Here is a 27,978-nt window from a genome sequence, read left to right as displayed (position 1 = left end):
CCTTCCTGGGCCCCCACGTGGCCGCCTTCCTGGGCCCCCACGTGGCCCTCTCTTCCCTCCACAGGTTCCAGGTGGACCTGCAGTGTGGCAGCAGCGTGAAACCCCGAGCGGACGTGGCCTTCCATTTCAATCCACGCTTCAGAAGGGCCAACTGCATCGTCTGCAACACTCTGAGAAATGAGAAGTGGGGCTGGGAGGAGATCACCTATGACATGCCTTTCAAGAGAGAGAAGTCGTTTGAGATCGTGATCATGGTGCTGAAAGAGAAGTTCCAGGCAGGTTTTGGAGGGTGGAGGTTGACTCCTCACTCATGACAGTAAGCGTGAGGGAAGCCTTTCACACGCGTGAACTCACCCTTCAGTTCACTTCAGTCGCTCAGTCGTGTCCAACTCTTTGCGACCCCATGAACCGCAGCACGCCAGGCCTCCCTGTCCATCACCAACTCCCGGAGTTCACTCAGACTCACGTCCATCGAGTCAGTGATGCCATCCAGCCATCTCATCCTCGGTCGTCCCCTTCTCCTCCTGCCCCCAATCCCTCCCAGCATCAGAGTCTTTTCCAATGAGTCAACTCTTCGCATGAGGTGGCCAAAGTACTGGAGTTTCAGCTTTAGCATCATTCCTTCCAAAAAAATCTCAGGGCTGATCTCCTTCAGAATGGACTGGTTGGATCTCCTTGCAGTCCAAGGGACTCTCAAGAGTCTTCTCCAACACCACAGTTCAAAAGCATCCATTCTTTGGCGCTCAGCCTTCTTCACAGTCCAACTCTCACATCCATACATGACCACAGGAAAAACCATAGCCTTGACTAGACGGACCTTAGTCAGCAAAGTAGTGTCTCTGCTTTTCAATATGCTATCTAGGTTGATCATAACTTTTCTTCCAAGGAGTAAGCATCTTTTTAATTTCATGGCTGCGGTCACCATCTGCAGTGATTTTGGAGCCAAAAAAAATAAAGTCTGACACTGTTTCCCCATCTATTTGCCATGAAGTGATGGGACTGGATGCCATGATCTTCATTTTCTGAATGTTGAACTTTAAGCCAACTTTTTCACTTTCCACTTTCACTTTCATCAAGATGCTTTTGAGTTCCTCTTCACTTTCTGCCATAAGGGTGGTGTCATCTGCATATCTGAGGTTATTGATATTTCTCCCAGCAATCTTGATTCCAGCTTGTGTTTTTTCCAGTCCAGCATTTCTCATGATGTACTCTGCATAGAAGTTAAATAAGCAGGGTGATAATATACAGCCTTGACGTACTCCTTTTCCTATTTGGAACCAGTCTGTTGTTCCATGTCCAGTTCTAACTGTTGCTTCCTGACCTGCATATATGTTTCTCAAGAGGCAGGTCAGGTGGTCTGGTATTCCCATCTCTCTCAGAATTTTCCATAGTTTATTGTGATCCACACAGTCAAAGGTTTTGGCATAGTCAATAAAGCAGAAGTAGATGTTTTTCTGGAACTCTCTTGCTTTTTCCATGATCCAATGGATGTTGGCAATTTGATCTCTGATTCCTCTGCCTTTTCTAAAACCAGCTTGAACATCTGGAAGTTCACGGTTCATGTATTGCTGAAGCCTGGCTTGGAGAATTTTGAGCATTCCTTTACTAGCATGTGAGATGGGTGCAATCGTGCAGTAGTTTGAGTATTTTTTGGCATTGCCTTTCTTTGGGATTGGAATGAAAACTGACCTTTTCCAGTCCTGTGGCCACTGCTGAGTTTTCCAAATTTGCTGGCATATTGAGTGTAGCACTTTCACAGCATCATCTTCCAGGATTTGAAACAGCTCAACTGGAATTCCATCACCTCCACTAGCTTTGTTCATAGTGATACTTTCTAAGGCCCACTTGACTTCACATTCCAGGATGTCTGGCTCTAGATGAGTGATCACAGCATCGTGATTATCTTGGTCATGAAGATCCTTTTTGTACAGTTCTTCTGTGTATTCTTGCCACCTCTTCTTAATATCTTCTGCTTCTGTTAGGTCCATACCATTTCTGTCCTTTATCGAGCCCATCTTTGCATGAAATGTTCCCTTGGTATCTCTAATTTTCTTGAAGACATCTCTAGTCTTTCTCATTCTGTTGTTTTCCTCTATTTCTTTGCATTGATTGCTGAAGAAGGTTTTCTTATCTCTTCTTGCTATTCTTTGGAATTCTACATTCAGATGCTTGTATCTTTCCTTTTCTCCTTTGCTTTTTGCTTCTCTTCTTTTCACAGCTATTTGTAAGGCCTCCCCAGACAGCCATTTTGCTTTTTTCATTTCTTTCTCCTAAATCTAGAGGAAGGATTTGGCTTTCTAACTCTCCTCAGAAGTAGGGCACGGCAGGTACCTTCCTGTGAGGTGGGCACAGGCTGGCTCCTGTGTCCCTGCTGATGTCGCCATGCAGGTCCATTGTGACTGGATCTTTGCTGGATTGTTTCTCCTTCCAGGACTGAGTTTGTTCTGAACTGGCTCAGGCTTACACTGATGATGGAAAGTTAACTGCAGGCACTAGAACCCTGAGTGTGGGGGAGTCTGAATTGACAGACAGATGGGTTCCTGGCGTTGGAGTCAGGGGGGTTGTTCAGTTCCGTCCTGCGCTGCCTCATCCCGTAGGATCCAGAGATTCTAACCAGAGGAGATCTTAGAAAGCACACGTATCATTAGGACCACCAAGCACTTCATCCCTAGTGTATGCAGAGGTGGAATGTGGTCCCGAGGCTGCTCCAGCCTGTGGAGCCTCCCAGAGAAGAGACTCGATGGCACAGAGGGAAGCGTCCCACCCGAGGTGCAGACCCCTCTGACCTCCAGAGCCTGCTCCCACCATCCCTCCTCCCCGAAACCTCCCCCTCCCCCATCCCTCCTCTTCTGGCTGTTGGAGTCCTTGGGTCTGTATCTTTTTTTTTAATGCCCGTCTGTACTGTTGTGCTCTGGTTTTTTCCCTGCCTTCCTTTTGCCTTCCATTGGGATTTTCAGCTCCTTGAGGTCAGAGACCGTATTGTGTTCTGCGTGTCTTCCCGACACTCCGTACATGTGTACTGGCATCTGGGAGGGAGGAAGAAGGAGCCCGGAGCACTGGTGCTCTCTCGGTCAGGCACTGGGCTGGAGTCTCACGAGAGGGACGGGGTCATCTCCTCCCAACAGCGGCGTCTGGAGGGTGCATGCTTCCTGCTCACAGATAGAAATTTCAGAGAACTTGGGTCATCTGCCCAGGTTCATTCATTCAGCAACTTACCCAAATGTGTGTGGAGCACCTGCCTCGTGTGGGGTGGTCTCCAGAGTCTGGTCCTCAGGACAGTGGGGTGATGAGGTCGTGGGGCAGGTCTCTGCCAGGGCTCATGGGCACCCAGGGTGTCTCACGGGGTGCTACACACTGCTACACACGGGATGCGGTCGTGTGTTCACAGATGCGTGATCCATCTGGAGAGAGTGCCCCTGGTGTTCAGTCAGATGAAGAACTCAGAGGAAGTTAAGAGTGCTGCCCGTTGTGGGTGCTTTCATCACAGTTTGGTCAGACGTGTCAGGGGGAGACCTGTGGGGAAAAGTCTCAACCTAAATCTGAGTCAGCAGATTTAAACTTGGATAAATTAATAAAATTCATCTATTAACTGCTTTATTGGAGGGGGCTGTTTTCTGTTTGTCCAGGTGGCTGTCAATGGAAAGCATACCCTGCTGTATGCCCACAGGATCAGCCCAGAGAGGATCGACACGCTGGGCATTTACGGCAAAGTCATCATTCACTCTGTGGGCTTCAGCTTCAGCTCGGTGAGGGCCCTTCCCCACGGGCAGGGGCCGGTGGTCTGGGGGTCTTCTTTGGTGACGTTTTCTGATGGAATGGTAGGCAACATCTTTAACACCATCTGTTGAGATGAAAGCAGTGTAAATGTATCCCTCACTAGTGTGTTAATTTCTTAGAAGTAAATATTCGGACACGTAGGATGCTAATGATTGACTAGAGCTTTATTGCCTGTAGATCTCAAATCTAGCGTGGTTCTAACAAAAAACCCGAAGTGATAACCACAAAACAACCAGCCAACCCTTTATAGCTGGAGTGGGGGTATTTCCTTGACGTGGGAGTACAGTGGAGTAGTTCTCTCTAAAACTGTTTCCCAGCAGTGGGATGTCCAGTTGAAATTGCTAACCTGCCCTCCACAAACAGTAAAACAAATTAGTCTCAAGATCTGTATCCATTCACTCAGAGTCTTCACACTTGTTCTTATCTCTGTAACTTTTGTCAGTTTGGTAGTAGGAGAAGGATGCTAATGTTGCTGCATTTTTGGATATTTTGGATATTTGCATATTTGCACGTTTAGTACCATTTATGATTTTTTTGATATGTCAAGAAGATTATGTTTAGAATTCTGATGGATGTTAAACATCAATCTGAACTTTTTTTTCAGGATTTAGGAAGTACCCAAGGATCTACTCTGGAACAGACAGGGATAAGTAAAGAAAATGTAAATATTAAATCTTTTAAAGTTTAAAAATGTCTAAAAATGTTTAAAAATGTCTTTTTTAGTTGCCATGTAAATTAGGTGGCAGGCAGGCTGAGTTTTTCTTTAAGTTATGTTTTGAATATGAAAACTTACGTTTTTAAAATGAACACTTACCTTTTTAATATGAAAACATGTTTTTAATGTGAAAACTTACATTTTTAATAATTAATATGCTGGAAGTTGAAAATTGAGGGATATACTTCAGGGTGCCGGTTGCATTAAGTTTTGCTGTTTAGACTCTGATCTGACCACTCCCCACCAATCTTTATGTATCAAAAACTCTCTTAACTGCTGAGTAGGGCTGGCAGGAGGTGTTTATACACAGTGAGCACAACCAAGGCGTCAGCAAACAGCTTCCACGTTTCCACTTGTTCCCCAGGGAAACAAGTGCAGTTCAGACCTTTTAGCTGTTATTAGTGGAGAAAAGTGAGGTCTTAACTGATCTCAGCACGTTCATTAAGTAGACTCTAATCTCAGCATCTGGGGAGCACCCTGGAAAGAAGTAAAACATGTTTGAGCCCATGTGTGGCCTTTGGAAAATACGTAGCTCACGGTGGAGGTTACAGAATTCAGACAGTGAGCCGGACAGGCAGACTGTCCCCAGGCTGCGTGGCTCTGCAGCTCCCGGCGCATGTTCGGAAGGCACTGGGACCTGCGCGTCCCCCTCCCAGGGCCGGGCAGGCCCTGCTGTCCCAGGCTCTGAGTCATACAGCCAGCAAGATCCGATTGCTCATGTTATACCATTTATTTCTTGCCTGTCACACATTCTCCTTTGTCTTTCTTTTCCAATAGGTACAAAAGTCTGGCGGGTCACAGCTTGTAAGTATTTTTGCTATATAACATGTGGAACCTTTTTATAAGAGTGTCCAGGAAATGAAGTTTAAACCTTGGAAGACAGCTTCACTTATTCCATACCTTATTGCAGAACTGTTTTCCTACAGCCTAGTAATAGAGGAGACATTTCTAAAATCGTCCCCAGAACTGTCTACACCAAGAGCAAAGGTTCGCCGCCAAATCACACTTTGACTTGCGCCAAAATACTACCTACCAACTGTTTGTCAAAGGTTTGAAGAGCCAAAATTTTCCTAATTCTATGTAACAGTAAGCTGGTTGCGTAACCTCCACCCTTAGGCCAGGCCTGAAGCAGCCGCTTAGCACTGGCGTTGTGTGTCGTGGACGGGGAGCAGGTCCCTGAGCCCCGAGTGTGTTTCCATAACTGCCCCCGCCTCGGCCGCCTCCCCTCCGGGCTGGACACGGAGCACGCGTCAGACCCCAGCCGAGGTGCCTTCTCAGAGGGAGTGTCACTCGGAGGCTCAGGGCCCTCCCCACATCCGTTCCCTTCATGGTCGGAAACATGGAGAGTCTGCTGGGAGCCAGCACAGTGCTGACAGCCGGGGACCCCCGTGGGACCAAGGCAGACTCATCTGTCCCTTCACGGGGGCCACAGCGTCACAGCCTTTAAACATGTCCCGGTGTCTTAAGGCAGTTCTCCCACAAGATCTCTTTCTGAGGTTGCCTGGCACTGACTGGGGTTTCTTTGCAGACTCTGCCGTTCGTAGCAAGGCTGAACTCCCCCATGGGCCCTGGACGGACCGTCGTCATAAAAGGAGAAGTAAATACAAACGCCAAAGGGTCAGTATCGTAAGTGCCCATGACAGTGCAGAGGCGGCCGTGTGTGTCTCTTACCCTGGAACAGCAGTCTCGTGAGGTGCACGTCGGGCTGGCATCATGAGCTTCATTTGAACAATAAGACAGTTAAAGCCAGAGGCAGTCAGACTGCTAAGGACAAGTTGGTGCAGAGCCCTAGGCTTCCTGTGGCTACACAGGAGAGGGGGGTGGCTTTTTGTCCACAAGGCACGCCCTCGCCTTGAACTGCAGGGCAGCCCACGAGAGCAGGTCAGTTTTGTCAGGACTCCTCTTGTCATGGGACTTCAGAATTCCTGCTTTTATAATCTTTTCCAGAGATGTCCAGAGTTCTGAAAGTTTGAAGTGAGAGCTATTTTCCCAGGTGGCCCTAGTGGTAAAGAACCTGCCTGCCAGTGCAGGCGACGTAAGGCTCAGGTTCAACCCCTGGGTGGGGAAGATTCCCTGGAAAAGGAAATGGCAACTTGCTCCAGTGTTCTTGCCTGGAGAATCCCATGGACAGAGGAGCCTGGTGGGCTGCAGTCCAAGGGGTTGCAAAGAGTCAGACACGACTGAGCACACAGTGCGCTTTGAAGAACAGGATACTTGTAAATATTGAGAGAGCTTCTACTTTGGAGGGACCCTATTCCTGTGACAGATGTGATCCTTCGGGTCACTTATTCTAACGCATTAATGTCTTCCCAGTCGGATCTATAAACACTGATTTTTAAGCTTTCCGTATTTTTATTTTGCAAATAACACACTTATACCAGTGTATACTGACTGACAGTTTTAAATGTCACCTTCAGCGGCACTCCTGGGTCCTTGAGTCTACATACGCTGTGTCATCAGTTAATTCTTATTGTTAAAACTGCACCCCTCTCTTCTCCTTGGCTAATTAATTTTTTCTTTAATTCTTTCAAAAGCTTTAATGTTGATCTGCTATCAGGAAAATCCAAGGATATTGCTCTCCACTTGAACCCACGCCTGAATATGAAAGCATTTGTAAGAAATTCTTTTCTTCAGGAGGCCTGGGGAGAAGAAGAGAGAAATATTACCTGTTTCCCTTTTAGTCCTGGGATGTACTTTGAGGTGAGATGATTATCTTTTTTGAAAACAGTACAGGAAAAAGAATACAGGGGTATTCTGGGGGCAGGGGTAGGATAAATTGTCCATCCTGGGCTTCCCTCACAGTTCAGTTGGTAAGACGCCACCTGCAATTCAGGAGCCCCTGGTTCAATTCCTGGGTCGGGAAGATCCACTGGAGAAGGGATAGGCTACCCACTCTAGTCTTCTTGGGCTTCCCTGGTGGTTCAGCTGGTAAAGAATCCTTCTGCAATGTGGGAGACCTCGGTTGGATCCCTGGGTTGGAAAGATCCCCCGGAGAAGGAAAGGCTACCCACTCCAGTATTCTGGCCTGGAAAATTCCATGGCCTGATAGTCCACGGGGCCAAAAAAAGTCGGACACGACTGAGCGAGTTTCACTATTTAAATCAGGCACAGCTTAATATGTGGAGCTTGTGTGTGGTTTTATTTAGCCGGAGACTGTTATTTTGAGTGCCATTTTGTAACGTAGGTAATCAGCATAAACGGCCAAGCAAGTTGAGTGCCACGTTATTTACACTGGAATTATCCGACCTTTGTTTTCATGATGACAGTTTCCGTGTAGCCCCTATTAGTTAATAGGAATTTTAACAGGAACCCGGTCTCAGGGCTGAGTAACATGTTGAACCCTGAGTGACCACGAGGACATGGGAGCCAAGACTCTTTGCCCTGTCGTCTTGGTGACATGCAGCTGAGGTGGCAGCACCTTCTTCCAAGCGATCCTGCTTGCGTACCTTGAGAGAAAGACACGTTTAGACCATCAGGACTTGAAGGCGTGTAGTCCTGAGCCCCGAGAGGTGGAGTATCACAGCACAGCCTTTCCCCAGGTGTGCTTCCAGGCTGCTGAGCCCAGTCTCCTCGATGCGTCTGATGCCACGTGGTCGGCTGGGTACCCTCATAGCTTATGTGACTGACTCCTCATATGGTCGCTGAGGGTCACTGATTTCAGTCATGCCTCTGCATTTTAAATTGTCACGTGCTCTGGACAGTTGGAGCTCGCCAGACTCCTCAGAGTTGCTGAAAACATGAACATCAGGCTGAATAAAAGCTGGCAATTTGATACTAGTTTTATTAATAAGTTCTAGTCTAAGGCACACCCCGGTGTGTATGGAATAACAGAGAAATGAGCCAAGCACAGGCTCCTGGAAGTGACGGACACTGGTTCGGGATTCAGAAGGATATGGGCACACTGCGTTTTTCAGATGTTGCGGACGATGGACAAGTCGCCGGAGGTGGGACGCGCGGCCCCAGGGTTGCTGACGTGGCAGGTGTCAGGGTGTGTGGGTGACGTGGGTTCACTGAAGGAGCGGTGGACGCTCTGGAAGGTCGAGGATTGTGTTTGGTGACTGGGAACTCGTGTCTTTTTTGACCTGTTTGAGCCCCAAGTTTGGGACTACTGCATTAATATGAAAGAGGACAATAATAAATTCTCTTAAATAATCTTTTCCTGGTTTTTTACTTCAGGAAGGGCAGTTGACCTCATGTTGGATCATTGTGGTTTCTCGTGGTGCTCATTTTTTTCATTTAAAAAATGTCTTTCGGCTCTTTAACTTCATCTGTGAGCTCGTTTTTTATAAATTCAGTTGGCACAGTAACGTGTGCAGCAGGCTGGGGGCTACTTATCTCCCATTTGAACATGCTGGCTCTCTACTTGTTCTGATGTCCCGTAGGAACTGTTTCCACAGTGTCTGCCTAACGCCAGCCTGTTTTCCCTTCTGAGCTTGTTGGGGTGGTGTGTCCTCCGTTCTGTGGAGATTGTTAAATGTCCATCGTCAGAGAAGTCTTTGTGCCTGGTTCCAACTGGGGTTGCCACCACTGTTGTGGGCACAGGACCCCCAGTCACGGATAGCTCCCCCAGTTCCCTACATCACCCTTCTGCCTTCATCTGTGTCAGTTACTGCTGTTATCCGTGGAATTTCCCCCCTTCCTAATCTCCCCCAGCAGTCATTTCTACTAGTTGTATCAAAAGAAGAAAGACACTCAGTTTGCTGCTTTGAGGATCCAGACTTTGTGCCTCCGTCTGCCTCTAGGGCAGAGGCAGGGAGCGAGGGGGGAGCCGAGGACTCGTGCCCCTGGGCTGTTCAGTGAGGGTGGAGACGGGGTGGAGTGAGTGGCCAGACTGGCACGGGGCATGGTAGCAGGGGGCATGGTAGCAGGGGGATAGGTTGAAGCGGACGGGAGATTTAAAAGGACAGCAGACTCTCCTGTTAACTCTGAAGGGCTAACACCAGTGATGACTCTGAACTGCGTCTCTGCCAGAATGCAGAGGCTCACAGAACAAGGAGCTTTGACCAGCGTTAGAGAAGCACAGGGTGCTGAATGGCGGTGGGAATCAGAGTCACCAGGCCACCCGTGCAGTCCCCACCAGCTGCCCTAACCCTCTGGGATTTCGTATTTTCTGAGCTGCCCCAAACCCAAGTTTGAGGCAGAGAAGTGAGGACCAGAGCCCCTGGCTTCCTAGACCCTGGGCAGGAAGCAGCTGCCTCTTCTCCTTCAATTGAGTTCCCATGTGTCTCGAGGAAGGCGACTTCCCACTTCCCTGAGAGCCGGGGCAGGAGCCGGGTGGGTGCATGTGAGGCAGGAGCAGGGGACGGAGCGGCCAGCAGGCCTCAGGCCACGGTGAGGTTCCAGGCACGTGAGAGCCACTTCCCTGAGTGGGACAAGGCAGAAAGTGCCACCACCAGATACGCTTCCGTCAGAGCTTAGAAACCATGGCAGGGTGTCAGCGCTGGCAGGCTGGGAGAACTAAATGGTGTACTTTTTAACACTGTGTGCAAGACACAAAAACTAAAGCCTGGGAAACCGCTCGTGTGTGCTTTCCTTCCAGATGATAATTTACTGTGACGTGAGAGAATTCAAAGTCGCGATAAACGGTGTCCACAGCCTGGAGTACAAGCACAGGTTTAAGGAGCTGAGTAAAATCGACACGCTGGAGATCGACGGTGACATCCACTTACTGGAGGTGCGGAGCTGGTAGCTGTCACGAGGGCTGCAAATGCTGAAATACAGAATGACCCCTGTAACACTTGCCTTGGTAAAACGCCTCTATCACGACATGCTTTATATACATTGTTAAAGTCCTTAAGTCCCGCTGGGCGTCCTCAGTTGGTGCTGTGCGACCTGCCGAGCCCAGAATGAGACTGATGCGATGGTAGTCACAGCCGTTACTGTAACAGGCTTTCCTGCTCTCTCCTCTGCACCTTGACTGCCTCTTTTAAACCTACTGCCAACAGAGAAAGCCAGCCTGCACGAGCGCTTCTCTTTTCACGTTTGGTGGGAGCCAGGGATACAGTGGGGCGCGTACATTCCCTGTTCTGCCAAGCTCTGGGCCACTCTTGCTCCGTCACGCACTAGACTCACCAGGGACTTAGAAGAATTATTCTATTAAATCACCCAAGGACACAAATTTGTAGGTGACACTTCCTCCAGTGCTGGCTCAGGGTTTGATTGTATCCCGTAATTGGGAGGATTGATGTTGATGTATGTCTGGAGATTTTCTTTAGCATGATAGATATCTAGCTCTGCTAGTTGTAAGCATTACCAGATGATTAACACTATGAACTCTAAATGCAGCGCAATGATTAAGGCAAAAAGCAAAGCAAAACCGAACCAAATGCTGTTGAAATTAAACCTGCCATTAGTCTCAAGGCCACTGATTTCTGTACCAGTAAATGCATATTTTAGAATATTGGAGTTTCGAGTGAGCCAGAGGTCTCCTATGCACATACTCTACAGAGTGTAAGGTAGACAAGAGATGGTCTCAATTTGTAAAATGTCTGTGGGTGACAAAGCAGTGTCAAGATTAGATTTAATGACTGTTTATAAAGCAGGCCCTATCCGAAAAGTAAACTACAGCGGCCGAGACCAGTGGAGTGGAGAGGCGCTGGTCTTCTGCCCCTCGTCAGCGCAGACCAGCACTCTTCTGCCCGTCTGAAGACGGGTCCATCATCATTAGTGACAGAGATCAAAACATTGTTCTGCTTTTAGTGATTAAAATCAAAACCTGTATCAGCAAGTTAAACTGTTGCATTTCTGTAATATTTGTCTATTATTCTTTGAAGCAAGTTGGCAGAACTTCTTTGTAGAATTCTTACAGGTCAGATCTTGTTACAGGGAATTTCAAAGGTTTGTGAGTGGGGAGGGAAAAAAAAGATCAGTCGCATCATTTTATCATGTTAAATTGCTGGGCTGAATTCTGCCAGGATTTGGGGATATTTTCATAACAGTTTGTGGTGAGGTATTATTTGTATCCCTATATTGCAGAAAATACTATTACCAATCTTACTCCTAAAGGTACTCAGTATGGACACTTTTAGCACTTAATTCTTTTCCATCTTTTCAAGTTAATTTATTATGCTGAGTCTCACCAAACTAAAAAAAAAAAAGTAGTGGAGGTGGGGATGTTGGGAAAGCTGTACAAGGCAAGAATGGTCTAGAATCCCCAGGGTTATTTTATTCCTTCAGAAAAGAATAACAGAGGGCCTGGCAGATGGCAGAAACTGTGGACCACTTAGGGAAAAAAAAAAAAGCCCCCTTACCTTGTTTTCTTTAAGTCTTAACCACAGTACATTTTCCTTTTATGTGGACAATACTAAGACAGTTCTTTGATAGAGTAAATATAAAATCTTAAGATCATTTTTAGAAAATAAGGTGTTACCATTTATTAATAAATCCTGTTGTGACATTTCTTAAAGAGAACTACGCACTCCTAGCAAGCTCTGTCTCCAGACGCAGGCCAGCCTTCTGCTTGTCACAATTCCACACTAAATTTCTATATTAAATTAGATCAAGGGCTTTCAGACTTTAACAGCTTTGGAACAGTTCTTAGATGCCTTAAATTTTTAAAAGGCATCAATTAATGTCTTAAACAAAATAAAGGCAGATTTAATTCTGCTTGAGCGTTCTTTCTAGCTTCATCATGACACGGTATAGAGAGAACTTTAAAGCTTTGAAAAAATTCTTTTATTTACTTTATTCCTCAATTCTTGGTTAACCGCCAGTGGAAATGTGAGCATGTCTAACTGGAGGGGCTCCTTCTTGCCACCGAGGGTTTCGAGGCCCTGGCTTCTTGTAGGATCATGGGGTGTGGTTGCTCTGTAACAGTCTATTGCCTCCACCACCCCACCCTGCCCCCAAGAGACTGAAGGATAAAGGAGAGACAGTCCAGAGTAGAAGATGCATTCCAGAACTACCTGCTCTATGGGGCACACACAAAAATTAAGACTGAAGTGTTATCCACCCAGAACGAAAAGTAAAAATCCAGTGGCTTCAGGGCTGAAAGCATTCTTGTTGGGTGCTGAGTAACTGTCATTTTCTTAAAGAGCTACTTTGAGTGAAATCCCTGACATGGATACCATGTACAAAAGCTATTCCTTTACCACGAACGTTCAGGCTTTATAGTCCAAAGGCAGGTTAGCTGAATGCTAACATTAAACATGTTTGTAGTGACAGTAACATCAATCAAGAGAGACTAGAATCAGTGCTGGGGCTTCCCCAATGGTTTATTGGTAAAAGAATCCACCTGCGATGCAGGAGACCTGGGTTTGATCCCCAGGGTCGGGGAGATCCTTTGCAGGAGAAAATGGCAACCCACTCCAGTATTCTTGCTTGAAGAATCCCATGGAAATAGAAGCCCAATGAGCTACAGTCCAAAGGGTCCCAAAGACTGAGCAGCTGAGCACACACTACCCACATCATCAGCGCTGAACACACACAGCAGTCTATAAAAACACCTCGTATCATTTACTCTCTGTAGATTCTGTACAGCTGCCAGGAAAGGCTTCTGTGGTCGTATATATCAGGTGGGAATTTGGTAAAGACGTCCAAGTAGGGTTAAGGCACCAAAAGTAACATGGTCCTGAACACCCAGAATAAAGATATGAAAAAGCAGTCTGATCTCTGAACAGAGTACAAAATACCCAAACCCAGAGTTTCAGAAGTAGCTCTGGAGAGGCTCTCCCAGGATGGTTTCCAGCTGCTGGATGGTCTTCTGGCACTGGTGCTCTACCTCTTCACATTCATCTAAAAAAAAAAAATCAAGTCAGTCTTCCTGCCTCGGTTCTCATCAGCCTGGGTCTGCACATCCTGCTCTCGATGCGAGTCCCTGAGTCAGGAGAGAAGTGAAGCACAGTACTGAGGCGGGAGCCATCCTGAAGTCCCTCCTGCCTGCCTCCCCATCTTATGGTCTTAGACTTGGGAAGTGGAGAAAGACCCCAAATAGTGGTGCACAAATGAACATTCCAGACACCTAGCAATGCCGCTCTGTTTAGTCATTCACACAGCCCCTCCCGCGGCGGGGGGAACAAAGGTGCAGGCACCTGGTTTGGGATGCGCAGTGAATGCCCAAGGTGAAGGCATCTTGCCTCCGCCACCCCTGCTCGTGTCTGCACTATTTCCTGGGCTGCATGGTAGCACCGTGCTCACTCTGCTCTGTGTGCAGAGCTGCACAAACCTGAACTTCAACCCCAGTTCCACCTGTCATACTTGTTATCAGATAGATTACTTAACCCTGTTAAAGCCTCTAGTTTTTTCCTTTATTAAAAAAAGGGGGATAAGGGCATGTGCCTGGTGAGGATTAATGAGCTCATCCACACAGGGTACAGAGTTAAGTGCTGGGCCTTAACAGCGCCACTCCATCGCATCCTTAGTGGCACTGGATGGTTTGATATAATAACCCTGCATCTGTGGACCAAAATATTCAATCCTAGTCATGTATGGGGTTAAAGCAAACAATATTATAGTCTGTACTATCAGCAAAAAACACAGAGGTAAAAAGACAGTAAGGATTATGCTGTAAACAAATCTCAAATGATGAAGAGGCATTTGCTTTCTAACTGTTCCCTCCACCCAACTCAAAACAGGAGCTCAGCCTCCAGGCAAAGGGCTGGAGCCAAGAGCTCATCACAGCTTCTCCAAACCGGCATTCCCACTGGGCACATTCCCACAGAGGTTTAATTACTTCTTAAAAGATTGGGAATTACCTTCCATCAATTCAGCTAAGAACGGAATGGATTCTGGTAACAAGACAATATAATTCTCTCTTAGTTTTTCAGCCAGTGCTAACACAGTTATCAGGGCAGCAAATCGAACCTGAAAAGATGAAGAATCATTTTTTAAAAACCAAAGAACTATTATAACTCTGTTTGTTAATTTATGATCTAACTTGAGACATGCTCTGAATTTTAAACTGTTATTTCACTCTCTCCATTCAAGCTTCATCTTAGCATACCAGTTCATTTAACAGTTTGAGATCTGTTTTATAACATGGGCAACCTTGTAAGTCAGAGCCTTTCAATCTGTGTTCTAGTACTGCATGCCTTTCATGTGAATGTTTTTTTGTAACATTTTCCTTAAACAAAAACAGTAAAAAAGCCACGTGCAAATTCGAGTGTGTCATCAAATGAGACTGCACTGGAGCTGCTGGCTGACGCCCACCTGGCGGGTGCGTGCCCAGCCACTGCAGGCAGGACTCCTGCCCTGAACCCCGACTGGGGTCACCATGTGGTGGTGTGAGGGGCCGCACCCTCCTCAGCCTGACTAGAAGACACTCAGTGTGTCATAAATGTCCCAGTTTTGGAACTTAAAGATTGGAGTGATGCTCACATGTCTTGTCTGTGACAGGGAACCCAAGTTCCTTGCTTTGTTAACAGCTATTTGCTTTGTTAGTCATTTACTCTGAAATAAAAGCCATGTTAGTCCTCTTTCTGGTTTGGGGTAATTTAAAGAATATCTGGATACAGCAAAGTGAGATGTTTAAAAAACATTTGTAACTGCCTGTGTTCAATCAGGATTTTCCTGATCTGGTACAATCAAAACAACACGTTACAATAAATCAAATGCAGCAACTGTGTACGAGCCTACAATTTAAAATGTAGGGTACAATGGAAGAGGCTCATTGTTTCCATTCCTTCCAAAAAAATAAATGCTGTGAATTTCAACCAATAAATCTATTAATAAAATTCTGCTCCGGTCTGTTTTATCCACTGATATTCTAGTGTAATAATCAGCTTGAGAAATGGTGATCCATCACTAGGACAGCTTGAAAACTTCAAACCTCCACACATCACTGCCCCCATGCTGATGCACATTATTCCACAAAGTCCTAGGCCTGCGATGTGTATACAACAGGATAATACACTGCTCTAACTCAAAGGAGTGGTCTGTGGACAAACCCAGCATGTGTCTGGGAGTACACTGACATGTAAACGGTGCTTAAGAAACACGAGGAACTAAAGTCTTTTCAATACTTAAAAGTATAACACATTTTAGTGGTCCTGTCTTAACACACCAGGGGCGTGGGGAGGACTGCTGTTTATAAATGGCCTGTAGATGGAATTCTGATTTCGCAGGGTCAGTCTTCTGCCTGACACAGGCCAACCCCTGGTGCTAAACGCAGCAGAGCAGGTCCTGCACCCGCGGCCACAGGTGCAGGTGCACAGCACCCATGTGGCACCATGGCGCCTGACCTTGGGTGAGGAGTCCCTCGTTTTCAGCAGAATCTGGTAGTTGAGGGGCTTCCAAAGCGAGTCGTCCGCCATGGCCACTGAGAACTGGGCAAGGCATGGTATCAGGTGTCCTGTCACCCGTTCCTGGAACTTCTCTTCGCCTCCAAGCCTGTTTTCCAGCTGTTGACAGTGAGACAAGGACAGCAGTGGGTCTCTTGCTGTTAGAAAAAAATACTCAGCATATATGGTACTTTACTATCCTTCCTAATAGCAGGCTCAAAAACCAGGTACTATTTATTCTATTTCTCTCTCTAGAGTAAATTTACCACCTTCAAGGAACTCAAATGGAATCACAGCCCATAGCATCACTCCTTTTCCTCTGCAGAAACAGAAGAGGAGCCAAACCCTTACACATTCTCAACAAACTCAGTTTTTAAGAATTAAAAATTTAATAGACCTTAATCATGCCTTTTATTTAAAAAATTAAAAACTCAGTCAATGCCACTGTGAAGACAAGTTACATTCATGAGAAACATGAAATCAATTTTGAAATAAAAATTTCATAGAAAAGAAAACCCAGCAAACTGTGGTTCTGGTCAACATAAACCCTGCAGGCATGTACCACTCACTGACTGTCCCAATTTTTAACAGCAGATGGTTCCACTGGTTACCTGATCCACCAGGGGCATCATCAAGGCTTCCGCTCTCTCTTTACTTAGAAAATGCTGGGTGTCAAAAAGGAAGATTTTGTATAAACAGTTCAGAATAAACTGTAGTAGCAAGCAGCACTTTTCAGGATCATTTTCAGAGTCAAAAAACGCTTCATCTGTAGATTGGGGAGAGTAAAAATGGAAAAACCAAAAAAAGCTGAGTTTCAAATCTCCAGTGTTTAAAGTCAAATCACTATTATAAGAACTATAAATAGAGAGGTATTTCTAAAATGATCTAGAAATCAATCAGGATGAAGGAAAATGGACGTCTCAGGGGACTGACTCACTTTCAGAGTTGTTAAACATTCTCAGTTGTTAAGATTGCTTAGTTTGGCAAATGGACTGCTTGTTATTAGCATTAAAGAATAAACCAACTTTAATGTTTTAGAGTTAATTCCAGAAGCAGAGGAACGACCTTTATTCTTTCTCCCCAGTGAGTGAATTAATATTGTGTGTGTGAAAGTTGCTCAGTCATGTCTGATTCTTTGCGACCCCATGGACGGCCAGGTTCCTCTGTCCATGGAATTCTCTAGGCTGGAATACTGGAGTGAGAGCTGTTCCCTTCTCCAGGGGATCTTCCCAACCCAGGGATTGAACCCTGATTCCCCACATCGCAGGCAGATTCTTTTACTGTCTGAGCCACCAGGGAAGCCCCAATTAATAACATGCTAAAACAGTGTCTGACAACTATAGAGTAAGAAATTTATCTTCCTCACTACACCTTGTGTAAGGTACACAGCAAGCATGCCGACTGACCTAGAGTCCGTGACCTACCTGTTTTGGAGATGTTCACCTGGTTCAAGGTGTCAGCAAAAGGCTTCACTAAGTGACCAGCAAACAGGGTAAAAAGCCCTTTCAGTTTTTCAGCAATGCAATCTGCCAAGTTGTAAAATGTCAACAGCCTGTCCTTGGGAGCATCCTCTGTCTTAGCCCAATCAAACAGCTAAAAAGATACAGAGTAATAATATTAGTTTCTTCTATGGATCTTGTAACTGATATGTGAGTAAGAGAAAGAAAGCTCACCTTGAAGAACAGGGGTCTGAATGTGACCTCAGAAAGTTTGACCACCATGGCTACAAGACAGTCAATGATGTAATTTTCCGTTTTTCCGATTTCCTCCAGATCATTCTAAAAACAGAAGAGCTAATTTATTAGCCAGAGTACTGACATCCAGATCTAACTCTGGCAGGTACAACAGGTTACACAGCTAAACTTTTCTCTGGCTCTGAGCTAGGTGGTAACTTCAGGACAGGCGGGTGGAAACACGCCTACCTCAGCGTGCTGGGTGCGGAAGTCCAGGGCCTCCAGGAAGAAGGTGGTGAGCTGGGGCTGGTGGGAGGCGAGCTCTTCCTTCCTCATCACCCCAATGTGCTCACGCAAGATGCTCATAAACGGGCCCATGAGATTCTGAAAACACACAGGAGATGTGCCCGTTTTTAGTACTCCTAGAGTTCATTAATGCATCTGTAATGGCATTAAACAACCATATTCTTCTTTAAGTGAAAATCTAAAAATTTCAGGGCCGCATCTCCGTCCTCCCAAGCCTAATACCCGGTCGAGTCTAACCTTCCAGTTCTTCTCAATCTGCTTGTATGTCTTGTTGATGGCTGGCAGTAACACTCGGGGTGACAGCGTGGTAGCCAGTGTCTTTTTAAGGGACGTGAGACGGACATTAGCCTGGGAGGCAGGACCCATTTCACTAGTGATTTTCTCCAAGTGAATCACCTGTAGGAAATAACCACCACCATTAAGGCCACCACAGGTCCTCGCCGAGCGCGTCTGTCTACACACACACACACACACAGAGAGTAATGCACACGCCGGGAATGCTCAGTGCACTTAGCCTCTCACACACAACTCCTCATGCACCAACCCCAAATGTAAGAATAAACAAAAATAAAGACTTCTTTTTAATATTTAATGTAAATTAAAATAGAAAAAAATGGACAGACGCCTCTTTCCAGCGAGGAGTCAGGGATGCAGGCTAATGGTGGGAGGCAGGACACAGAGGGCAGGGCTCAGCACAGTGATCTTAAGAGGACGAGGATCCAGGGACCATGAGGAGAGCTACATTCTTTGCTAAAGAATCTAGAAAGCTGCTCAGATGCAGACGTCCCTTTCTTCATGATGTCTACCTTCAAGGTGTGGCTAGAAAGTATGTGAATCCATTAAGTCATCTGTGTCAAAGCAGCTAAGGCTCCTAACCTCATAAATGGCCAGTGATCAACACAACACAACAGATCGGGGGCCATTCTCAGGCATTTTCATTTGGCTAGAAATGCCAATGGCCCACTGTCTGAATTGCAGCACAGGCATTCCACTCTGAAAGACACACCTTAGGGTTAAGAAACCCTCATGTTAGGAACAAAGCAGGCATGCCCATTTCTACAAGAAGCTCTATCAGCCCAAGTCCAAAGAGCTCACAGCAAAAGAAAGCAGTAAAATAGATCCTGCAAAATCAAAGAAGGAAAGAGCCTCATGACAAAGCAGCGCCCATACCAACGTCACGACTGAACTGGAGGGACAGCGAAAGCAAGAAAGGCACACATTTAGTAAGCAGCAGCACATCTTGTCAGAATGAGTCTCCGTGCCAAACGAAAAGCTTCAGGCACAAACATAATGATCGAATCTATAACGTTTCCCTTCCCCTACTGTGGTCACTGACTCACCTGAGACAGGACCCCCTCCAGGTAGGGGCTGATGAAGTGTGGCAGGGTCTCGACCACCTTCTGCAGGGCTGCCAGGGCGCTGAGCAGGTAGACCTCACCCGAGACCAGCTCGCGGGTGCTTCTCATGGTTGTCAGCAGTGGCGGCATCAGGCTGGAAAGAAAGGACACAAGTTTCAAAACTTAAAGCAGAAACAGAGAATGGAAGATGGAACAGAAGTCACCTTGAAAAAATCCAAACCGCCGTCTGTGCCCCTTACATTCTGACGTCCGAGCCCATGAAACATCCATACATTTCATGTGAGCAAGAGCTCTCCCAGGGCCCATAGTACCAACACAATATCACTTTACTTAAAAAATGTCTTTCAGCTGAACACTTGCTACATGTCAGGTAAAAAAGCCTTGCATGGAAGCAACTGTACTCCAACTTTAAAAAAAAGACAAAAAAACCTGTTACTGGTCTACAAAGCAGTAAGTAAGGAGACGGAGCAAGCTCTTAAACATTTATAGCAGTTTGGCAGAGTAACTTTATGTTTGTGATTCTAACAGTCATAAGAAATTTTGTGTGCCTGTGTTATTTCATTTTTCTAGTTGTTTTTACTGTATTTTCTGAAAATAGCAGTCTATGCAATAAAAAGAATTTTTTAATCTAAAAAAAAAAAGCCTTGCATGCACTGCCCCATCATTACCCCATCATTACCCCATGAGATAGGCACTGTCTCGGTTTGTAGGTGGCAAAGCTCTACAGGCTAAGTAACCCTGGCAAGGCTGCATGGCCAGCAGATACCGGAGCCAGCGAGACAGCCAGGAGTGGCCACTTCCGGCGTGGCCGGCATGGGCCAGTCGAGGCCTGACCATGGAAGGGCTCCTCCATGAGATGGTGCTGCCACCACTGCTTCCTAGGACTGCTGGTCCACGGGGAGCAAAACCTGCGGCAACGCACATCATAAAGGTAAATGAGAATGCTGTTTTCCAGTTTGAAGAAAAGATCACCTCTCCAACAAATCGAATTTTACGAAACTTCTACTAACGGGCAAAAAAAAAAGTCACTAAGGTTTTACTTCCCAGTTGGTAGCAGAAACCTTGTACGGCGGTCCTGCCCCAGGTCCCCTCGCGTACCTGGGGAGCTGAGGGATGGCCAGGGCTTCCAGGGTGGAGACCACTTCAGCCACGCAGAGCAGGGCACTGCCCAGGACGTTCTTCTCCTCCTTTGCACCCAGAGCAATCAACCTCACAGTGGTGTTCAGCACCGGGACGAAAGGCTCTGGATTTTCTGCACCGAAATTCTTGCATAAGAGCTTTAAGGTGTACAGAGCCGTCTGTCTGTTTATTGGATGGTCTTCTAACGTCTTTCTTTTATGCTTCACCATGGCCACAAGGACGGGGACCAGGTCGAGGAAATGGTGAATCTGAGGAAGACAGCCAGAATTCCCAAACAATTAAAGCTGCAAAGAAATGCTAGTCTTCTGTCCATTTTTACTGCTTGAGATTGCTTAAACAGAGATCAGACCAAGAAGTCCTAAGCCATATGATGATATACAAGCAACCATTTCCCCACCTGTGTTACTTATGAATAAATGAATGCATGTGCTTGCAATCAATTCTGTATTTATATAAAGCACCCTACCAGTTTGGAGTGAAACGACTAGAATCATGCTAAAGTTAAGGCAACATGTGGTCAATATTAAGCAAGAATTCCATTTAGTTCCAATTCCACTCGAATAGCTCTTATAACACATATATAGTGCTCCTACCAGAGTTAACATCCCATTTAAACACACAGGCATCACAACATTATTGGATAATAACATACTTATTTAAATTGTACCGTCAGAGAAACTACAAGGAGTTGAATGCAGCTCTGATAAAGCAAGGAATGGGTAATGGGTCTCTAGTACAGTCTTCACTTACAATTTTCTTCTTCCAGGAGGTTTTCTGCTGTAGCTTGTTGTTCAAAAGATCCAAAGCTTTCCGGCGAACAGACGGCAGTGGGTTCTCTAGCAGTCCTCTGATCACAGGGATGAAGGTTTCTGTGGGCAGCAAGGCATTGACCTACACAGCAGTTTCACATTTAACAAAAGAGGAAAATATAAAATACAAAAGGGAAGATGAATCATTTAAGACAGACTTCCACTCACTGCACACCTTCAAAATATGAGGCATTTTCACACACCAATTCTTATCTAGTTCTTATACTCACGTTTCAGGGAGGCAAGACTAACCAGATTTATCAAACACACAACAACAAAAGAGGATGCTATCATTAAGCTAACTGCTCAATGCCACATAGATAAGCAATTCAGCTCAATGGTAAACAGTGGTCCTGGCCAGTGATTTTACTGGTGAACTATACACCCCGTCTAATAGGTTATCATTTATTCCACTTGAATAAACTGGACCGTCATACAGTAGGATATGACTCAACATTTAAAGCTAATGCTTTAAATTTACTGAGATACACGATCTCATAATCAGTAGGTAAGCAACTGTTTTTCAGATAAAATGATCTCCAGGCATCAAATTCTTTTCCAAGAAAAATCTGAGCTGCATTCTATTAAGAGAAGGTATCACTAACTTTATTCTTAAAGTAAAACTTTCTGATAAAGAACTTAACAATGACATAGCACGGCAACAAAACACAGAAGATGGAGAGAATAAACGCCCACCTTGTCCAGCAAGTCGTAAGCTTTACTGAGCAGCGCTCTCCAGAACTTCCCAGTTAGCTTGTCTGCATTTCTCTCCATGGACTGTGCTACAGCATTGATGTAGCCAAGAACTGTTTCTAGCAACCTGGAACACAGGAGACTCGTGTCAGAGTTTTAACTTCTTCCAGCTTTCTGATTAAAAGTTTGAAATTATTTCCAAATACAAATTAAAGAAAGAAAGGGAATATACCTCTGTTCCAGGCCTGTCAACACCTGAGGACCGCCACTTTCAACTACCTGATTTTTAAAGAACAACAATATGGACATATGTTCATTAGAACAATATGGAAGTCAGTGATGAAAAATCACTGAAGTAAGTGAAATGAAACTTCAGAAATTCTTCAACTCACTCCCCAGTGTTTTCTGATATTACAACTTAATCAGGTCCAAATCACCCCCATCTTACTGTATTAACTCCACTTCCCTTAATTTACTTTGATTACATTTTATAGATATTATCTATAAAGTACTACAAAGATTCAGAAAAATACAGCAAATGATTTAACACTTACCTATTAATTTTCTGAAATGTTAATCTTTTGTGAGGCTTGTACCTAATTTTAAGATGTTAATAAACATGAAGGGTACAGCTGCAGTCCCCACTTTATGCTCTCTAATCCCAATCTCCTCCCACCCCGAGCCCCACAGACTTCAACCTGCAGTGAAATGTCATTAGAGAGTGCATACCAGGCAGCACCACGCTTTCCTTGATGACACTCGATTTTGGGGGGTCTCTCTAAGTGACTCGTGTTGCTCTAGTTCACTTATTTTACCTGCACACACTATTCCTCCTGATGTATCGCAACCTATTCATTCACCTCTCTTTGTGGATATGTAGTTTATGTCACCCCCCTCATCCTTTTTTTCCTTTAGTAAAGGTGCTAAAAAGAACCTTTCTCCTTGAGCATCTAGCCAAGTTTTTGTAGAGAAAGGGAATTCCTAGATCAAAGGGGACAACATCCTCACCTTGACTGGCCACTGCCCAGCGCTTCCTGAAGTGGCAGTACCGACCGAGTCCCACTACCCAACACCGCACAGAACAAGGACCGTGTCCCACAGCCTTGCGGCTTCCTGTATTAACAACTTTAAAATTGCTGCCCGTTTGATAACATCACAGTGGCATCCCCTTTAATCTGCATTTTCCTTCTTACTAAGGAGGCTGTTTCATCTCACTGGCCATTTGAGATTCCTCTTCCGTGAATTCGTATTGCTTGCCAACTGTTCTAACAGAAACGGATGCCTCCTGACTTATAAACAGCAATAATCTTGTCTTAGTCTGTGGTTTTCTTTTCATTTTGCTTATGGTGGCTTTTTATTGAAGTTTTTAAGAAATTCTTCTCCATCCTCTGGTTATGTTTTCTTTGATTTTCTTCTCCAAGTGTCAAGCACTCCTTTTCACACTGAAGTTTTTAATCTACCTTTTGTTTAATCTAACTTTATATGTGACGTGAGCCTTTCCCCCCTACCTGGCACAAATCATACCAGACCTAGGTCTCACACACTTCTCTCCCCACCGTCACACGGTGCTGCCTGACATGGGAAGTGCTTCTTACATCACGTGGGTGTGGCCAGCTGATGTCCAGTCACACTGATCCACTCGCATCATCAGGCACCACCACCGTCCTCGACTCTGCTTGACACAAGCAGTTCTACACTGGTCACTCTCAAGCAAGCTTGCTTAGCTAATTACTAGTTGAGCAAGTTTGTCTAGTCCTTTTCTGATTCTTACACTTCTTTCCTTTAGCTGAGTGTGAACAGTGACCCAGGGCACCCTTGTTGCAAGCTCTGACGGGCACACATTCAGGACTCAGGATGAAGTGTGGTATAAACCCTGTCTTTATCAGGCCAAGGAGTTCCACTGACCTCATGATGCTGACGATCACTGTCCTTCAGTCATGAGTAAGTACAGAATTCACTAAGCTGTTTGTCTGAATCCTTCAGTGATCACAGATTTCCTCTCGATCAGTTCATGCATTATAAGGACAGAGATACTCAAACGCTCAGCCATTCTTGTGTTCCCGGTCGTGACCCTGACTCCTGTTTCTTCCTGTCTTCGTTTCCATATGTACTTCTTTCTCTCTCGTCGTTTAAAGTTTAGCACACAAACAGAAAGGTGCATAAACAGTGTGTGCAGAGCTCACTATACGTGGTAAAGAAACAGCGTATTATCGGCACCTCAGAATTCCTCCCCTACCTGACCCTGACTCCTGCCCTCTCCTCCTTCCAAAGACAGACACCGTTGTTACTTCTAAAACCACAAGTGTGTTTTGCCTGTTTTTGAACTTAATACGACAGGAGCCACAGGATGCATTCTTTCTGCCTTCTTTCCTTCGAAGTTACACTGATGAGTGTCAACAGTGTGTCAGTGAGGTTCACCCACGTCCAGTGACGATGACAGACACTTTATCCACTTGGCTGCTGATGGACACTTGGACTGTTCCCAGTCCTGGCACCATCAATAACACTACCATTAACATCCTTTTCAATGTACCATTTGAGGATAGAACTGCTGAGCCACAGGGTTTATGCATATACAATCTTAGTAGGTCATGCCCAACACATGTTCATGTTGAAGTGAATAGCACTATTTGTTTTCTATTATAGGCATGCCTCATGTTTTCATGAGAGACTTGCCAAGCTATTTTTACTAGCCTAAATCACACTTTCTTCAGGAAAAGCAAAATTATATCATAAACACATTTAAAGAACATCTCACCTTTCTGATAAAATTGTTGGAAGCCAGGAGCTGAGACATGAAGGACACAGACAGAAATTTAAAATGCCGCAGCTGCTTGCTGGTGTGAGCATCTATGTTAAAGACCTGCAGCATTTCTTCTTGTGATTCGCTCTTGTTAGATACTGACTTGGGAATGGTTTCTGAAAAAGAACAACGAACAAGTGACCTCACTCATCTTCGACCTGATATTTGTGTATAGATACAGATATTAGTGAGCATGATAAATGCATACAAGTTTTAGAGAGAACTCTGTTATGCATAAAATACATGTATATTACTAAACATATCCATATAATATACATGAAAAGAAAGTGGAAGTGTTAGTTGCTCAGTCATGTCTGACTCTTTGCCACGCCACGGGCTGTAACCTGCCAGGTTCCTCTGCCCACAGAATTCTCCAGGCAGGAATACTGGAGTGGGTATTAGAGCATTCCCTTCTCCCAGGGATCTTCCCAACCCAAGGATCAAGCCTGAGCCTCCTGCATTGCAGCCAGATTCTTCACTGTCTGAGCTACCAGGGAAGCCCTATAATACATATATATACACGTGTTATAATACATGTATTATAATACATATATATATGTATTATAACACACACACACACACACATATATATTATTTGTCATATCCACTTTTTCCTCTTCTAAACTAGTGAAAGATGTATTTACAAATAAAATATCCAACAGCCCTGAGAACAGAGTATGTAAGACAAAAGCAAACAAACAAAAACAAGGTAACTGAGACAAACAAATGGAAGACAAAGATATTGCAAAAAGAGTCTAAACTGACTCCATGCCTCATTTCTGAAGCTACAGAGGCATGTACTTTGATGGCCCACAGCAGACTGAAAGAGGGTCATCCCTCCCCTTAAACATTTAAACCTAAAAGTTGAGGACGTTTGTCCTTAAACTCTAAAATTCCACACTCAAATGTATCGAATATAAAAGGGGTATGTGTCTACTGGGGGGCACTTACAAATCACTGTCCTAGAGGGTGAATCAAAATTCAGGCTTTGTTGTACTTAGCCTGTCACCACACATGGCTCGCATTTTAATGGAAAGCCAAGATACAGCTAATAAGGTCCTACTAACTTGCTGTCTTTTTACTATAATTCATCCCACTCAGAACACTCCACAGCCCACATACCAGCACAGAGACATAAAAACCAATGTTTGAGGAATGGCAGGTAGAAATCCTACTTACCGTTTCCTACAAAGATCTGAGAAGGTGACAGCCATAGAAATGACCGACTTCCTCTAAAAAAGCCTTCTAAAGACATGCCATGGGTTCTGAGGATACAGTGCATCGTCTCCTGCTTCTCTCAAGCTTCCAGATCAAACAATAATTAACATCTGACTTACACCTACCTTCTTTGTCCTCTGGCAGCTTCAGTAAGTACTCAAGGATAGTCATCAAGCTTTGGATTTGATGTTGGACACTAAACTCACAACAGACAGAAATCCAAAATTCAGTGTCTGCCTCTAAAATAGCATCCTGCGTAGAGGAGAGAAAGAAGTAATAAAACCGTACCTCTCCAATTTATATTACTTAACAAGTACAAATAAGGGAAACATTTTAAAAATACTTCTCAGCAGACAAAGCCACTCCACACTGACCATAAGGATGGTCATGTGTATGACTAGAAGAATCAGATAGTGAGCTCCTTACATAGTAAAGCCAACTTACAAGAATTAAGAGGTTTAAGTCCAGGATAAACTGCATTATGATTTCTGGTAGAACTGAATTACCTAACACAGGTTCTAGATCTATTCCTGGATCCCACTGTCTAAGAAGTCATTTAGAAACAGCCTTGGACCTGGAAGTCCCCCATCATCTCTCTCAACAGGGCTCTTCAAAACAGTTACCTGCGTCTCACTGGCCTCTATAACACAGACTCTCCTCCCCTGCCCCGTGAAATAAGATACAGTTTAATTCCCGTACAGCCCTATGCTGTTGGGCTTAAAACAGACCCACGCAGCATGGCACCAATTGTTTCTTAAATTCCAGTCACCCTCAGGAGAAGTCCTGTTACTCCCAAGGATATTCAGTGCCTCAGGCTCTGGAAGTAGGTCCAAAGAATATAAACAATGCCTTTAAAAGCACTTCTGAGCTCATGCGGATTACGCATCACCAGCCACAAGTTTAAAGTGAAAAGTAATGCAAAATCTATGTGAAACACCTCCCATTTTCTCTTGTCACCCCACTCTGCACTCTGACCTTTTCTCCACAGGCGGCCGCCAGCACGGTTTTAGTGACGTACTGTTCAAAGAGCAGGACCAGGAGAACCCAGAGGAACCTCTCTGCACCCAGCGTGTCAACAAGCTGGACAAGGACGGGCAGGCGCCTGTGCTCGGGCACGTGGGGCAGCGCGTCCACAAACACGTTAATGATCTTGACCACGATGTCCTCCACGTTCCTCGTGACTTCGGCAGAGTCGCCACCATCAGACTGCAGGGCAGTAAGCAGGGGACAGCAAGGAGAAGCCAACAACTCACCATGAGACAAGCTTTAAGTAGACTCGGAAAGGCCTTCTGATATGCCCCCAAGACAGTTATCAAAGGGATTCTAACAATCAAAGACCACTCAGTAGGTATTCAAATAGTACAGATTACATTCCCATAAAGTGCAAGATGCGAGCCCTGCCCGGAAGGGGGCACATCATCTCCGCCAGACACCATGTTCCCGTGAAAAGACTGCAGGGGCCAACCACGGGCCCTGAGAGCAAGGCTGCTCTTGGGGTGTCCAGAAAAACCACACAGGATTTGAGCTACGCCTGGAGAAGGATGGTATAATCTAACAAGAGCAGAAGTACAAAGCCAACAGCCCCCTGCTGCTTTCAGAATACAATTCTGACCACGTGGTATGGGTGCATGAAAGACAACTGCTGAAAGAAAGAAGAAAGAGACACGGCCAGCTCACCCAGCGCCCCTACTTCCACCGGCCTTTGCTTTCCACATCCCTCACACACACTGCGCACAACCCCAGGCCGGGACTGCCAGCTGTTTCAGAGAACAAATCCTACCCTCTTCATACCAGTTTGAAGTGCGTTTCTTATGGAAGTCTGCGGTCATGCTGGCCCATATGGGCCTCCCCCACAATGAACTCTTCAGTGTTTATCTACCCCACTGGCATACATCACATGAACGCATAATGTTATCTTCCTCTTTATGTATGTGTCCCACATCGGCTAATTTGCTGGACACAAAGAATACCAACCTGACACCAAGATTAAAAGGAGAAGGTGCTCGGTATGGTCATTGAGGAAACGGTCAATAACATGAGAAAAGAAAGTAACAACAGTGGAGGTAAAGAGAAAACACAAGTGGATAACCATGCCTGTTCATCTTCAAGGCTATTTTTTAGCTTCAAAGTCTTCACTTCTTCCTGAGACTAGGCTGAGAGAGACCAGGTCTCGGTCATCTCTTTGTGTACTGTTTCACAGAACACTTGGTAAACGTCTGTTAAATTGTACCTTAACACTTTTGCCACCGTACCTTTAAAACTTCCTATCT

At 45.3% G+C, this 27,978-nt stretch overlaps 2 protein-coding genes across 5 annotated transcripts in view; one reads left to right on the top strand and one right to left on the bottom strand.

The window, feature by feature from the left end:
• Positions 1–12,102, top strand: part of LOC120860483 (galectin-8) — a 25,988-nt gene extending 13,886 nt beyond the window's left edge. For 2 of the 3 annotated variants that reach the window (XM_040236301.1, XM_040236302.1), the window contains exons 4-11: positions 65–275; positions 3,627–3,746; positions 4,382–4,438; positions 5,270–5,296; positions 5,419–5,541; positions 6,021–6,109; positions 7,027–7,192; positions 10,032–12,102. In XM_040236301.1, coding sequence (XP_040092235.1) covers positions 65–275; positions 3,627–3,746; positions 4,382–4,438; positions 5,270–5,296; positions 5,419–5,541; positions 6,021–6,109; positions 7,027–7,192; positions 10,032–10,181 — 943 coding nt within the window. In that variant the 3' untranslated portion in view covers positions 10,182–12,102. The remainder of the gene's footprint in view (positions 1–64; positions 276–3,626; positions 3,747–4,381; positions 4,439–5,269; positions 5,297–5,418; positions 5,542–6,020; positions 6,110–7,026; positions 7,193–10,031) is intronic. The other variant, XM_040236303.1, reaches the window with a different exon arrangement.
• Positions 11,840–27,978, bottom strand: part of LOC120860482 (HEAT repeat-containing protein 1-like) — a 51,817-nt gene continuing 35,678 nt past the window's right edge. Inside the window, exons 30-45 of one of the 2 annotated variants that reach the window (XM_040236299.1) lie at positions 26,684–26,914; positions 25,834–25,960; positions 24,446–24,606; positions 21,920–21,966; positions 21,691–21,814; positions 20,936–21,076; positions 20,144–20,433; positions 19,028–19,178; positions 17,925–18,083; positions 17,631–17,765; positions 17,382–17,486; positions 17,133–17,301; positions 16,320–16,474; positions 15,670–15,828; positions 14,185–14,293; positions 11,840–13,225 (exon numbers count right to left, since the gene is read on the bottom strand). In XM_040236299.1, coding sequence (XP_040092233.1) covers positions 13,137–13,225; positions 14,185–14,293; positions 15,670–15,828; positions 16,320–16,474; positions 17,133–17,301; positions 17,382–17,486; positions 17,631–17,765; positions 17,925–18,083; positions 19,028–19,178; positions 20,144–20,433; positions 20,936–21,076; positions 21,691–21,814; positions 21,920–21,966; positions 24,446–24,606; positions 25,834–25,960; positions 26,684–26,914 — 2,352 coding nt within the window. In that variant the 3' untranslated portion in view covers positions 11,840–13,136. The remainder of the gene's footprint in view (positions 13,226–14,184; positions 14,294–15,669; positions 15,829–16,319; positions 16,475–17,132; positions 17,302–17,381; positions 17,487–17,630; positions 17,766–17,924; positions 18,084–19,027; positions 19,179–20,143; positions 20,434–20,935; positions 21,077–21,690; positions 21,815–21,919; positions 21,967–24,445; positions 24,607–25,833; positions 25,961–26,683; positions 26,915–27,978) is intronic. The other variant, XM_040236300.1, reaches the window with a different exon arrangement.

The sequence above is a fragment of the Oryx dammah genome, unplaced genomic scaffold, assembly GCF_014754425.2.
Source record: "Oryx dammah isolate SB20612 unplaced genomic scaffold, SCBI_Odam_1.1 HiC_scaffold_11077, whole genome shotgun sequence".
NCBI lineage: Eukaryota > Metazoa > Chordata > Mammalia > Artiodactyla > Bovidae > Oryx > Oryx dammah.
The sequence above is the reverse complement of the archived record's forward strand: the minus strand, read 5'-3'. Positions and strand labels throughout refer to the sequence as shown.